General features: G+C 41.2%; 1 protein-coding gene across 1 annotated transcript in view; it reads left to right on the plus strand.

The window, feature by feature from the left end:
- Positions 1-14,821, plus strand: part of ITGBL1 (integrin subunit beta like 1) — a 236,091-nt gene that overhangs the window by 148,773 nt on the left and 72,497 nt on the right. The window contains exons 5-7 of the mRNA XM_030568086.1: positions 1,871-2,011; positions 4,223-4,363; positions 9,336-9,482. Of these exons, the coding sequence (XP_030423946.1) occupies positions 1,871-2,011; positions 4,223-4,363; positions 9,336-9,482 (429 nt within the window). The remainder of the gene's footprint in view (positions 1-1,870; positions 2,012-4,222; positions 4,364-9,335; positions 9,483-14,821) is intronic.

Genomic DNA, 14,821 nt, shown 5'->3' on the forward strand with positions numbered 1-14,821 from the left:
ACCTTGTGGAACCCCCTATCCTAATACAACCATTTTCTTAATGCTGATGGTGAAGGCAAATGCCTGACAGGTACTTGAAAGGCAGTCCATGAGTTCTTGTAATAGATCTTCATTGTGGGCTATGAGGTAGCATCATCAGTGAATAGAAGTTCCCTGATTAGCACCTTTTTTACCTTGGTTTTTGACTTAAGTCAGGACAGGTTGAAGAGTTTCCCATCTGATCTTGTGTGGAGATACACTCCATCTTTTATGTCCTTAAACTCACAATTCAAGAGTACTGAGAAGAAGATTCCAAAGAGTGTAGGGGCAAGAACACATCCTTGCTTCACTCCATTTTTCATCTCAAAGCTATCTGAAGTGGACTCGTCAAACTGGACAGTTGCTCTCATATTGTTGTGGAAAGAATGTATAAGACTGAACAGGGTTGGTGGACATCCTATCTTTTCTAGTATTGCTAGTAGACCTGCTCTGCTGACTGTGTCAAATGCTTTGGTTAGGACCACAAAATTTTCACTGTTGATAGTAAATGAACATGAGATATTTGAGGACAGCAGCTGATCCAGTTCTTGCAGAGATTGCTGGAGCTGTTGAGTCTGACACTCATAGTACAGTGAGAAAGGACTTGATCCTGCAAGGTCCTGGCTCTGCTCACCAAAGCACTTAACTATGTGCTTAACTTTAAGCACATGAAGAGTCCCACATGCTTAACTTCAAACCCTTGGGTAGTCCCATTAAAGTCACTGCACTATTCACCTGCTGAAAGTTAGGTGCTTTGGTGGATTGGGTCAGAGGGCTTACAATCTTGTAGGATTAAGCCCCAAATGACCAGAGGTAGAACCTGTTAAGGATTTTGAAGGTGGGGGAGGGATATTAGGTGAATTTGTTAAAGGTTTGTTTTGATTCATGAAAGGGATTGATCTACGAGCTACTTCTTAATTTTTAAGAGCTGATTTGTCTATGTCAATAATGTCCCTGTTTAAAATAGTTACAAACAAAAGCCATAGTCCTGCAAGCTGCTCAGCACGGGTGGAGCCCTCCACTGGCACAGAACCCCATGAAGTGAATCTTGCAAGGGGCTGAGCTCCCTCAACTCCTGTTGTTTAGAAGTTGCAAGTGCACAGTACCCTGTATCTCAGGGGTCAGCAACCTTTGGCACGTGGCTCACCAGGGTAAGCCCCCTGGCCGGCCGGGCAGGTTTGTTTACCTGCCACGTCCACAGGTTCAACCAATCGAGGCTCCCACTGGCCGCGTTTCGCCACTCCAGGCCAATGGGGGCTGCGGGAAGTGGGGGCTGGCACATCCTTTGGCCCGCATCACTTCCTGCCGCCCTCATTGGCCTGGGATAGCAAACTGCTGCCAGTGGGAGCCATGATCAGCTGAACCTGCAGACGTGGCATGTAAACAAACCGGCCTGGCCTGCCAGAGTGCTTACCCTCGCGAGCCGAGTGCCAAAGGTTGCCGACCCCTGCTGTAGTTCAAGATTGAGAGATTGAACCACAGTAGTGTATTTTAAGTTGCTCTTTACTTTTTCTGTTAAATTCACGATCTACTAAATTTACCCATCCATACTCAAGAATTAAGTTTAATGACTTTAAAAAGAATAAGTTTAAATTTAATTTTATTATTATTTATTTATGTATTACAATTTAAGAACATTTGTAAAATAGGTTTATGGAGGTATATCAATACAACATAATTAATTGCTTCTGTAGAAATCTTATTTTATTCAGAAATAAAATCTGTCAGCTGCTTTAGTTGTGATCATAACACTGCAAGGATGAAGAGGAAAATTAGTAAAAATGGTTAGATTGTTAATGCTCTTTTAAAAACTTGTCTATTTCTCACTGTATAAAATTTGCTTTGGGTTAAGGCCATGGAAAGTGTTACTGTGGAAACTGTTACTGTGAGGCTGGTTGGCATGGAGATAAATGTGAATTCCAGTGTGACATCACCCCATGGGAGATCAAGAAAAGATGCACATCTCCAGATGGCAAAATCTGCAGCAACAGAGGTGTGTCATTTGTATATTTTATATGTGCATTTATTCTGCACTAGGACAAAGGTCATAATTTTTAGAAATACTTTTTGGTTTTGCTCTCCTTTCACTTCTGTACATGAATCTTTAAAATTTGGTATCTGTGTGTATGTGTGTACACATAAACATACACTTATGTGTGCATGTATGAATAGGTTTGTGTATATGCATACACATTTTTCCTATTATAGACAAATGTGTGTGAATATGTATATGTAAAATATATATTTATAAGATGAAATTGTCCCAAGAATGGGAAGCCCTTTTCACCTCTTGCTCCTACAATGAGGCTGCACTCGATGAGTAATGGGCAGATAACTCATCCTGGATTCCCAAATCCCTGAATATGGGCTATGAAAGAACGGTGGTCATTATTTCATCTCTGAACCTGAAACAGCAACCAAAGAGGGCCTGCTCATGGCCTTGGAAGATAGTTTTTTTTGAACTACATGTAGTTCTTTGCACAAAGTCCAATCACCTGGATTTCATCCATAATTTCCATTCAATTTTGCCAGTTTGGGAAGAAATAATGAAAAAAATGAGATTTGTATTCACCAGCTGCTATACTTGGCTTCAGGGAACAAATAGTTCAAAGTGAGAATGTTATTCCTTTGGCTGCAGTCCAAAACTATTACAGAAGGGCAAAAGTGCAAGTCTCATAGAAACCTTTCTTAAATATATCTCTACGGACAAAACCTGCTATAATATGAGCACCTAATTATCCTGAGAGCATTTAGAAAATTCTCTCATCTTAATTATGGGGAAATTGAAAGCTTGGCTCAAATACAGAAAGAATGTAGGTTTCAGAGTAGCAGCCGTCTTAGTCTGTATCCTTAAAAAGAACAGGAGTACTTGTGGCACCTTAGAGACTAACAAATTTATTTGAGCATAAGCTTTCGTGGGCTACAGCCCACTTCATCGGATGCACACAGTGGAAAATACAGTAGGAAGATATATATATATAGTGACAAAGTTCCTCCTCTACCTTGGTGGGTCCTGCGCTTATTGGCAGATTTGCTCACCTCAGTGATCTTCCCCACAGTCTGGGTCAGCTTCTCCTGTGCCTGATCAGGAGTTGGGAGGTTTGCAGAGAACCCGGGCCCACCCTCTACTCCGGGTTCCCTCTACTCCGGGTTCCAGCCCAGGGCCCTGTGGATTGCAGCTGTCTATAGTGCCTCTTGTAACAGCTGCATGACGGCTACACCTCCCTGGGCTACTTCCCCATGGCCTCCTCCAAACACCTTCTTTATCCTCACCACAGGACCTTCCTCCTGGTGTCTGATAATGCTTGTACTCCTGAGTCCTCTAGCAGCACACCCTCTCACTCTCACTCTCAGCTCCTTGCGCCTCTTGCTCCCAGCTCCTCACACGCACTTCCTCTCCTCTGGCTCCCCCTCACCTGACTGGAGTGAGCTCCTTTTTAAACCCAAGTGCCCTGATTAGCCTGCCTTGATTGGCTGCAGGTGTTCTAATCAGCCTGTCTGCCTTAACTGGTTCTAGCAGGTTCCTGATTACTCTAGTGCAGCCCCTGCTCTGGTCACTCAGGGAACAGAAAACTGCTCATCCAGTGACCAGTATATTTGCCCTCTACCAGACTCCTGTACCCCACTGTTTTGGATCTGTCACAATATATACACAGAGAACATGAAACAATGGGTGTTACCTTACACTAACAAGAGTGATCAGTTAGGGTGAGCTATTACTAGCAGGAGAGAAAAAAACTTTTTGTAGTGGTAATCAAAATGGTCCATTTGCAGCAGTTGACAAGAAGGTGTGAGGAACAGTGTGGGGGGGGGGAAATAAACATGGGGAAATAGTTTTACTTTATGTAATGACCCATCCACTCCCAGTCTTTATTCAATCCTAATTTAATGGTGTCCATTTTGCAAATTAATTCCAATTCAGCAGTCTCTCATTGGAGTCTGTTTTTGAAGTTTTTTTGTTGTAATATTGAGATTAGGTCTGTAATTGAGTGACCAGGGAGATTGAAGTGTTCTCCAACTGGTTTTTGAATGTTATAATTCTTGATGTCTGATTTGTGTCCATTTACTCTTTTACGTAGAGACTGTCTGGTTTGGCCAATGTACATTGCCAGCAATGTCCCTGTGCCATGTACATTGGCCAAACCAGACAGTCTCTACGTTAAAGAAGATGGTAGGCCCATTTCTATTCTTTTTTTTTCCTTAGGCACATGTGTATGTGGTGAATGCACATGCCATGATGTGGATCCAACTGGTGACTGGGGAGACATTCATGGAGATACCTGTGAGTGTGATGAAAGAAATTGCAAGGCAGTGTATGACAGATATTCTGATGACTTCTGTTCAGGTAAGGGGTATATGTAAATGTAAACATGATGTCTGAATTTAATTTTGGAAGAAGGAATGTCCAGTTGGCTTGCTGTCACTCCTCATTCTATTTCTTTAGTGTAATTTTTGCTCAGCAGACATTAGGACTCATACTCTAATTACTTTATTGGAAGTAAGTAGATTTTTTAAAATAAAAAAATGCTATTTTGTGAATCCTTTAAATGAAATGAAAAATCTTTCATCTTTATTTTTTTCCATAAAACATATTTTTTGACCAACTTATCTAAATATGAAGAAAGGAGCCCAACTGTAAGCACCCATTTGTGTTATGCTAAGTACATCATGTTCAATAGAGCACAAACTGAACAATCTGAAGAATGACTGAAGCTGTTAACTGTGGATATACTCTACTACACAGACTGAAACATGCAGGGTCACTTCTAGATGCTGCAAATGAAGAGACAGAGGGGAAAAATAAAGGAAAAACTAAAAGAATCCAATTTGTTATTAATACAAGGTGGTTGGTAGAGCATAAAAAGCGGTATGTTAGTGACTTTAGTATCAGTTCAAGAAATATGTGTTCCTATTAAATGCTGTTGAGTCTACTTCTGAACTGTACCTTGCTGCCCCTCAGAATATTAGTTCCAAGATACTCAAGATGCCATTCAAGAATGCCGGGTATAACAGGAAGGTCTTTGCTATTTGCTAAGATAAGAAAATAAAATGGGAAAAGATGAGAGCATTTATCAGGACCTGTCATCTAGCACTTCAGTTGTGTGGGTGCTCAGCACATTATTTGAATCCTTGTTGAGAAAGAACAACTAACATAGTCCTACCCCATTTCTGGAGGTTCAAAGATTCGTCCTCAGCTACCAATATCCTCATGGTTTGTTGACTGATAAAGGACTGATGCCCAAGCATCCCAGTGACACTTGGTGGAACTCTGGGGAAGATGATGCCTCTTCATTTTTATCCAATTACCATAAATACAATGAAATTAGCACTAAGCATGAGAAGGACTTTGACTAAAACATTGCATGTGTTTTGTGCACCAAGGGACTCTACAGAAGCACAGATGCAAAAGCAACTGAAGGCAGCTTCAAAGGGACTTGACAGATTACAGTCTGACACTAATACTGCAGTATTCTGTGGGAATCTGACTTGATCTAATTAAGAAAAAAATTTGGAACCACACAAGAACAAAATCAGTTTTAAAAATAGCTTCCGAAAAGTTTAGAGTCCTGTTCCCCCGCTCCCTCCTCCCCCAGCAAGCATGATTGATCCCAAATCAAAAGATCACAAAAGGAGCCTAGAACAGTAAGAGGAGGCTGAAACTGAGACGGTGAAATGTAACCCTCAGGTCCTTCTTCTCTACTAATTATAAATATGAAGATCTAGATTTCTTAGCCACAACTATGTTTGAAAAAGAATGTTGGGACTAGAACTGGTCAGAAAAGGAGAAAAAAAGATCTGTATATGTGAAAATGTTTTATGACTTTTTTCTTTCCACTTTTTTGGTTGAAATTTTGATCAGCTCTAAGTGTTTAACACAAACAGAAAACAGGACAATTGAATTCAGGATATTGTCTATCTTTAGGACTTACTACTATCAGCATCAATTGAGTTTTACCACATTGGGATTGATTTGATTGAAATATAATTCCACTTGTAGAAAAAGCAAATAATTTGGTAAAAGTGTATCAGCAGCTAAAGGTAAATACAAAAGAGGCTAACTAGGTTACAGGCTTTGCATTTGTGTATATTCAAGGCCTTGTTTACACAAACTGTGCAAAGGCCTTGTTTACACAAACTGTGCAAACCCCTACCCTAGACACAGTGCACCAATGTAAACTGACTTTCAGTAGTGTGACTCACCCCAGTTCAAACTAGGGTACTTTGCATCTGTGTAGGTCATTGCCAAAACCCATAATGTGAGAAAGCACTTAAAAAATTCAAGCTGTTAATTTTTGACAATATATTTACTGTTTTATGTCTGCAGAAAAACAGTGCTTACAAAGTGAATCACAAAGCATATGTGCTATATTTCATTTCAAAACTGTTCCTTTTTTAGGTTTTAACAAGTTTTTTTCAGTGTTTTAGTAAAAAATCCACGGGGGTTTACTTAGGTTGGCGAAAATCCAGGCAAAATGGCAAACCTGATAGACAATAATGGGAGCTGAGCTGGTTCAAAAGTTTCTCCTGTTGTTCTGCCTGCCTAACTGATAGAGGCAGGAAACCTTTCCTGTCCAGATTAGTGGACTGGAATCATAGAAAACCTGTTGCAGATACGAATTTTACTGTGACTGAATGAAATGCCAACAGTTATTTCAAAGACTTTATATCATGGGAATTGGGAGCCCTGCTGCTAAGGCTTAACATCACAGAAAGGTAGCTCCCTTCAGAGATTTCACATTACCTAGGGGGGATTGGCAATTTACAGTATTTCATGTTGCCAACTGGATGTCCTCTTTTAAAGAGTTTAATGCTGTTTGGTATCTAACTGTGTGATCTTCGCTTAGAGATGTTCATTGTCAAAGGACTGTCCTCCTTTAAAGATAATCATGGTAACATCTGATATAGAAAGCAAAAACCAATAACAAAATGAGCTGTCCCATATGAAAACATCCATATTCACGTATAGATTATGTGCCACTGCCTTGTTAGTGCATACACGGCTGTGTTAGCAGGAGAGAGTCAATAAAGTGAATTAGCCTTTCAGAGATGCACATCTGGGCCACAGGGGCTTATGGCCAAGGCTCAGCCTGCCAGCAGGTGCACAAAAACAACAAGGGAAAGAAGAGCGGCCTTTGGCATTTTTAAATGAAAAACAATTAACAAACATAAAGAAAAATCACCTCCTGTGCGCCTGCAGGATGGCAGCTGGTCTGCTGGCCTTTCTGTCAGCCTAGGGAGCTCCTTGCCCCCTGCCTCCTCCAATTTGCTGCATGTAAACTAGTAAGTGCATACATTTTAGACACATAGTATTTGCAAGTGTAAACATTTCAAAGTAGTCAGACTAGATCTATAAAACATATGTGCTTATAGTTTGCAAGAAGAAAACCAGATGGGACAGTGGACAAAAGAAGAGTAGGTTGGACTTAAAGCAGTGGGTTGTGACTGGCTGAGGTTCTTGGGAGTAGAGCTGGCCTGGGAGCTGGTCTAACGAAAGAAGCATTTATGCCCTGTTTCAAACCTTACTCTGCTGCTGAAGAAAGATTTTGCTGATTGTCATGGGGGTGCAGTGTGTAATGGGGGGGTTACCTCCTTTTCAAATCATGACATCATATCAGACATGGCCCATTGAGTCACCTCTTCTTGCCGGGACATGGGGTCTCATGGCAAATAATCCTCTGTGCTGCTTGGCTCGCAGGGCAGTACTACTTCTGGCCCAATCCCTCAGGAGTGGGGTGGGAGGACGGCAGAACAAACAAACAGTCTGGAGTTCTTAGCCTCCTGGCTGGGGCTGAAAATAATAGTCTGGGGCTTTGGCTCTTGGAGCAGGGCAGAGCAAACCAACAGTCTTTATCAATGATCCCCAGTGGTAACACCTAGTGGCAAGTGCAGGGTGGGAGTAAAGGAACCTGGGCCTACCCCACTCTACCAGGTTGTGGCCCAGGGCCCTATGAAGCCAGTGATCTCCTTATTGAAGATTCAAGTGTTAGCTCCCAACACATTCCTGGGTCACTTCCTACCCTTGAGTCTCCTGCGGGCTTGTCCTCCACAGGAAGCAGCTTGGTGTCTCTGTTGGCCTCCGAAACTAGGGGTTGAGGTCCCCTGTACTACTGTCTTCTGCAGTCTGGAGAGCTGAAGGTTCTTCAGCAAGAGCCAGCTGCTCCCATCCATCCTGTTCTTCAGCCAGCCCCAACTGAATTGACCAGTTGCTTTTTATCTGTTCCTTTCATTGAGAGCATGTGCAGCAGGGGCGAGAGGGCGTGGCCTCTTCTTCCAAAAGTGATTGGTTACCCCCGCCTGACCAGTATGGGGTTTATACACCCTGTCACTCTGATGCTCAAGCTTTCTTTGCCTAATGCTTAGAATATTTTGTTCTGCCAGGCTTCTGCTCCTTTAAGTGATTGATGGAAGAATCTAGAGAGCAAGGTAGAACTTTCTCTCCTGGATGTGCAGAGGAGATTTAATTGGATCTTCAGTCTTGCTCTTTTGTCTCTGGTCCTTCAGACAGCCCATGATGCTGACCACAAATGAGTGGTTAATGTAGGCCAAGGCAAATTGTATTCAGCATCACATAATTTGCATATCCATTTTTTAAAGCAGAATATACCGAAAAGTAGATCTACTTTTGAAAATAATTATTTAAATATATTGTAGAAATGTGTGGTTTTGATAAGGGATGAAATGTTGAGTATGCCGTGAACTTTATATTCTTTTTCTATGTGACATGGTATATAATATTGCAATTGTCAATAGATGGAGTAAGGGTCTTGCACTGCAGTGTGATTTACAGAGTGTTTATATGTGCATTGTGGGTCATAATAGTGTTGAACTGAAAGTGTGTACAGAACAGAGGGTATTTGTGTGCTGGTAAGACTGAGTATTGTGATGGTAGTGAGATAAAGCATGGAGAGTGGCCTTGTGGTGAGTGTGAAAGTTGTCTTATGATTGCCTTGCTACTAAGGGTTTTCATTGTTGTGAGAAAATAAGTTTGAATGTCTTTACCTCTTTGGTTAACAGTCTTGTGTATGAAGATTTATACTATACATGAGATGCTACAGTATTTTCTAAGAAAAGAAAAATGATTCAGTGGTCTAGAAACTATATGATAACACAAACAGTGTGGCATCCATTATTATTACCATACAGGAAATATTGATTTTAGGTGCAATGATTTGATTATATTGAACCTTTTTCCATGGTAATTATTTAATAAAAATGAAGTTTTAGAAATTAGAGACTGTGTTTATTGTCATTAGACTTTAATTAATCTATTGCCCTGATTGAGACTGACTTAGACTTTAATTCTATTCATTGTGAAGGTCATGGACAGTGTAACTGTGGAAGATGTGATTGTAAAAAAGGATGGACTGGAAAGAAGTGTGAACATCCACGTTCTTGTCCATTGTCAGCTGAGGACAGCTCTAAGAAATGCCAAGGAAGCACTAATTTACCTTGTTCCGGAAGAGGTAGGTGAAGATCATTAGGATCTTTGTCATGCTCTCATAATCTACTTCTGATTACAATTTTTCTATTCATATATTTCTTGTTTTAAAGAGCTTGAACTTTCCTTCTTGTGCATGAGTCATGTCTGCATGATTTATATGGTAGGGTGAAGGGAGAATAGGAGAAAGAGTATTGTACCTGTTTTTTTCCTGGCATCCGCTGCATTATACTATATTTCACTTACTTCAGTGTGTTCAGTTTTTGTAGAGGAGATTTCAAGATCGCTTCTATTAGTTCTTTGGTGAGGATATATTTGGAGTATAGGCCTATTCTTGCACCCTCTGCTTGGACAAAACTCACACAGAATTGAAAGTGTCATGTCCTCAGCTTGTGTAAATTGGTATAACTCTATTGACTTTGATAGACATACGCAGATATGCACTGACAGAGGATCTGTCTCACGGACTGCAGGATTGAGCCCTATACAATAATTGTTCTTGAGAGCCATTTTCTAACTGTCTGCTCACTTTTCAGTTGCCTTTTCAAAAGCTTTGACTAAAACAATTATTTATTAATAGACTTTTATAAAATTAAGTATGCAGTTCCAGGTGTGCAGTTGGGACAATATAAACATAAATAACATGCCAGAGGGAAAAATCATCTAAAAGAGAATGGATTCCATTCATTCTGACTTACCGGAATATGAAATATGATTCTGTTCTCAAGAGACTAGAACGGTAAATATGATAGACTTTTTTGAGAATCGGTAAATGAAGTTGTTATGAAATCTGCCCTCTATAGCATTTGCTGGAAAAGAACTAAAGCTGCTTTTGAATTATTGCTCATACCTTAAATGTCATTTAATTTATGATTGCTTCTTTCACTAATACTGTCTGCAGTAAGTGGGGTCAAACAAAGGTCATAAACTATTCACCCAAGTTAGCAGTGCCACATTGACATTTGCCTGTGTTTTTCTTTCACAAATGTATAGCTGTTAATAACAGTTCTTGTGCAGAACTAGTTATCTTCTACAAGAACTAGGAGTTATCAGCTACTTTTCATCAGGCTATGATGGAAGAATGTTGACCTTTTAGAAGAAAAATAGCTGTCAGAAGAGGAAGTGCCTTTGGTTGTGCTGGAAAAAAATGTTTTCATTTGGCTGGGTTAGGAGGTTTTGAATATTTCTAATATATTACACATGTGCAGTCAGTTAACAGAAGGAATGTCTACATTGCAATTAAAAACCCATCTCAGCTGACTTGAGGTCATGGGGCTTGGGCTAAGAGGCTGTTTAACTGTCATGTTGACATTTGGGTTCAGGCTGAAGCTCAGGCTTTAGGGCCCTATGCAGTGGGAAGATCCCAGAGTTCGGGCCTATCGTTACCTCAGTTTCCAGTCTGTAAACTGGGGATAATAATACTTCCCAACTTCACAGGGGTGTTGTGAGCATAAAAATCCATTAATGATTGATTTTGAGGTGCTCAGATACTGCAGTGAAGGAGGGCATATAAGCATATTGATAGAATAGAATAGCAAGAAAGAACTAGATGTTAGAAGGTGCAAGGGAATATGAGGCCTGTAAGGAGGTTTTATGGATGTAACCATGGGATTGCCTCCATCATGTAGTAAACTATTCTTGAAATTTAAAGGTTATTGTGCTAGAGGACCTACTCAAACATCTTTAATATAGCAGGGCTGCTTTCCCAACCCGTTATTGGTATCAGTATATGATTTAAAGAAAATGTGTTTCCTGGAATGGAATACCTTACAAACAATTTAGTTCTGTGAGTAAATTTCTTCTTGAGACTGGGTTGAATTTTAAGAGTATTACATTTTAATTTTTTGTTGGTTTTTCAATCTGTCCCTTTTCAAAGTGGATTTTTTCTCTTGTTTCTGATATCATAGATGTCTTGATTGGGATTCTCAATGGAATCAGAGAGAGTTAGGCATGCTGTTGAATTTCAATAGGATTTGGGCACCTAAATTCCTTAGGCACCTTTAAAAATCCTTGCCTTTGTTTGTGGGGTCTGTACATTCCTATTTTGGTCACTTTCTTGTAATGTTTCTCTCTTAGCTAGGATACAAGGAAAATAAGAGTAAATGTGCACTGCTGTATGTAGGAACTTATGCATACAATATCTTACTTTAATGGGAATTTTGTTAGTAAGACAGTTTCACTCTGGGTTAGAAGAGGGGACCAGGAGTCAGGAGATGCAGCTGCAGTTTGTTACAGTGCCACTCGCTGTGTGTCCTTGGGGAATCCACTCTCTGTGCACCAGTTTCTCTGTTAGTCAGTGAGGATCATGATACCAAAACACTTTAATATTTTTGGATGAGAGGTGCTAAATGAGGACAAAATATTACGGTTATTCTTAATACCACTTGCGTCACACAGATAATTTACTCCTTAGCCATAACATGTGGAAAATATGGAGCAGAAAATTGTAATTCATACCCCTTTCACCTTTTATATTAAATACTGATGTGTACTGAGAGTTTCAGGTGGAGAATGTTTAAACATGAGGCGTTTTGTCATGACGTTGGATTCCTAAGATTGTTCAACTACTTTCTAAGTGGTATTTTCATGTTAAAATGTGAAATGTAAGTTAGAAATATTTTATAATTCTTCACTTCAATAATTGCCAAAGTAAACTCAGTTACTGGCAGAGGAGGCATTGAAGAAACATTCCATAGAAGCTTTGGCTGGCCACATTGAGGTTTTAGCTTATTTTGCAAAACTTTCTGATTTGAAAATTAAAATCATAAATCTTTTAGCCCAAGAAAAAGAATAAGGAGGGTGGGGAGGAAGGGAAGGAAATAAGCCTCTTGTAACCCCATATAAAGAGAAAGTACATTACTTTGTCCGAGACTAATATTCTGCTGGTATTTTAAAAAATAGGTGTATTGTGTATCATATTTTATTTATAGTAGCTGGGTAAAATGGGCAAAATCATCCTTTCCTCAAGAATTACATATGTAAGGGAATTTAAATGTTCCTTAGAAGGAGTGAGCCACAGTCTCTTTTCATTGAGGGAAGATGCTTGTTTTCTCTTTCTCAGTTTCCCCTCCTCTAAAATTGGGATATTTAGCTCACAGAAATTAAACCAATAATGTTTGTTGAAGTGTTTTGCAATCTTTGAATGAAAGGCAAATCCAAAGTCTTATGTTTTATTTATTATAGACTATTGTGTTATCACTATGCTTATTACAACCTGCTTTGGACCAGACTGGTAGCCTTGGGGTGATTATCTGGGCTGCCATGTAGTGGACCTGAATGTGATTCCTGTTGTTTGGGCCTCAGGGTTTGGCTACACTTGCAGCCGTACAGGGCTACCGGTACTCCACCTCCCCGTGGGGCACTGTTTACACTGGCACTTTGCAGCGCTGTAACTTGCTGCGCTCAAGGGTGTGTTTTTTCACACCCCTGAGCAAGAAAGTTGAAGCACTGTAAAGCGCCAGTGTTGCCAAGGACTAAGATATCAGTTTTTCAGTTAAGTGAGAAGGCTTCTGAGCTGGGGAAGGATGATTATCTGTTTGTCTTGGGAACAGCTGGCATTGCTATAGCTTATATTGCAACACTCATTGATTTCAGGGAGATTTTTCCCTGGGAAGTGGTACCTTGCAGTGAGGGGTGGTGATCTTGGGCTCGTGGATTTATTTGTAATCATAAAGATCATAAAACTCATCCAAGATTACTTTTATAACTCATTGCTAGTTGGATGATTCAGTGGGCCTATATATTTAGTACGTATATTAACAAAACATGTTTACATACAGTGTAGGCTGTTTTATCTAATGAGCTTTGATTATTTTTTTTTAAATTCCAACCGGTCTAACAAAACTTAGTTATAGCAAACTGCTATTTTTATTATTCAAAATAAAGTGCAAGTTAACAGAGAGGGCATCAGCCTTAAAAGATAAGAGAATTCAGCAGTGTTGAGGCATGTCATATGCATCACGCATTCAGAATGTGCAGAATTTAAGCTTTTATTTAATTATATGGATTCCTATCATCACAATAAGAGAATGAAAGAAAGAGAAAAAGAAGCACAATAAAAGAAAAACTTTTAAGCATCAGGAGTAAAAAAAATCAAGATCTCCCTCTTTTTTCCTAAAGATACCAAGGAACGAAAAAGGAGTTAAGAAGGAAAATTAATAAACCACAGTTTGATAATTAGACTCAGTAACACTGATGTACGATTAGATCGTAACATTTCAACCTGCCCTGCTCTGTCCCAGAAACAGACCAGGGAAAGAACTGTGACTCTGAGTCACAGCTCCCTTCCTGGCTTCCCACTCACTCTAGGGGGAAGCAAACTGCTACTGGAGAACTGGCTGGCATGTTGGGAGAGCAGACTAAACACCACAATTATTCCTCACCCATGGCAGCCCACTTCTTGCCTGCTTGTGTAGATGTGGGGGAGCAGCGACTCCATGGAGGATTCTCTCCCATCTGTGCTCTGACCCATGATACAGATAACTTGTGCTGAGGAGTAAAGCTGCATTTCACACCTTCTGCTTCAGGGGTGGGCAAACTACGGCCCACAGGCCACATCTGGCCCGTGGGACCGTCCTGCCAGGCCCCCGAGCTCCTGGCCAGGGAGTCTCACCCTCGGTCCCTCCCTTGCTGTCCCTCCTCCCCCGTGGCCTCAGCTCACTTGCTCCGCCGCTGGCACAGTGCTCTGGGTGGCGGCGCTGTGAGTTCCTGGGGCAGCGCAGTTGCAGAGCCTGGCCTGACCCCGTGCTCTGCGCTGCATGGCGGTGGCAGCAGCGGTGGCATGGCCTGGCTCCATCTGGGCTGTGTGGCTGTAGCACTGCCAGCCACCGGAGCTCCAGACACCATGGTAAGGGAGCTGGGGCAGGGGGTGGTTGGATAGAGGGCAGGGAAGTTCGGGGTGGTGATCAGGGGGTGGGAGTGTGGATCGTGGTCAGGGGGGAAACAGGGTTGAATGGGGGCAGGGGTCCTGGGGCAGGGCATCAGGAATGAGAGGAGAGGTTGGATGGGGCTGCAGGGATCAAGGGGCCATCAGGGGACAGGAAGCAGGTGTTTGTGAATGGGGCACAGGTCTGAGAGGTGCCGTCAGGGAACAGGGGAGGTTGGATGGGTCCGGAGTCCCGTCGGGGACAGATGGAGGTGGGAGCCAGGCCATGACCTCGTCCCCTAACCAGCCCTCCATACAATTTTAAATAGTTTGCCTGCCCCTGCTCTACATCCTTGCATGCTACTGTAAGGACAGGTCAAAATTTTGCCCTGGTAATTAGATATCCTCTCATTTAATCAACCTGATTGTTTTCACCTCCAGTAGTTCCTCTCATATATAAAAGAAGAAAAAGAGCAAATGCTAGTATTGGAATTTAGACT

The sequence above is a fragment of the Gopherus evgoodei genome, chromosome 1 (genome assembly GCF_007399415.2).
Source record: "Gopherus evgoodei ecotype Sinaloan lineage chromosome 1, rGopEvg1_v1.p, whole genome shotgun sequence".
Classification (NCBI taxonomy): Eukaryota; Metazoa; Chordata; order Testudines; family Testudinidae; genus Gopherus; species Gopherus evgoodei.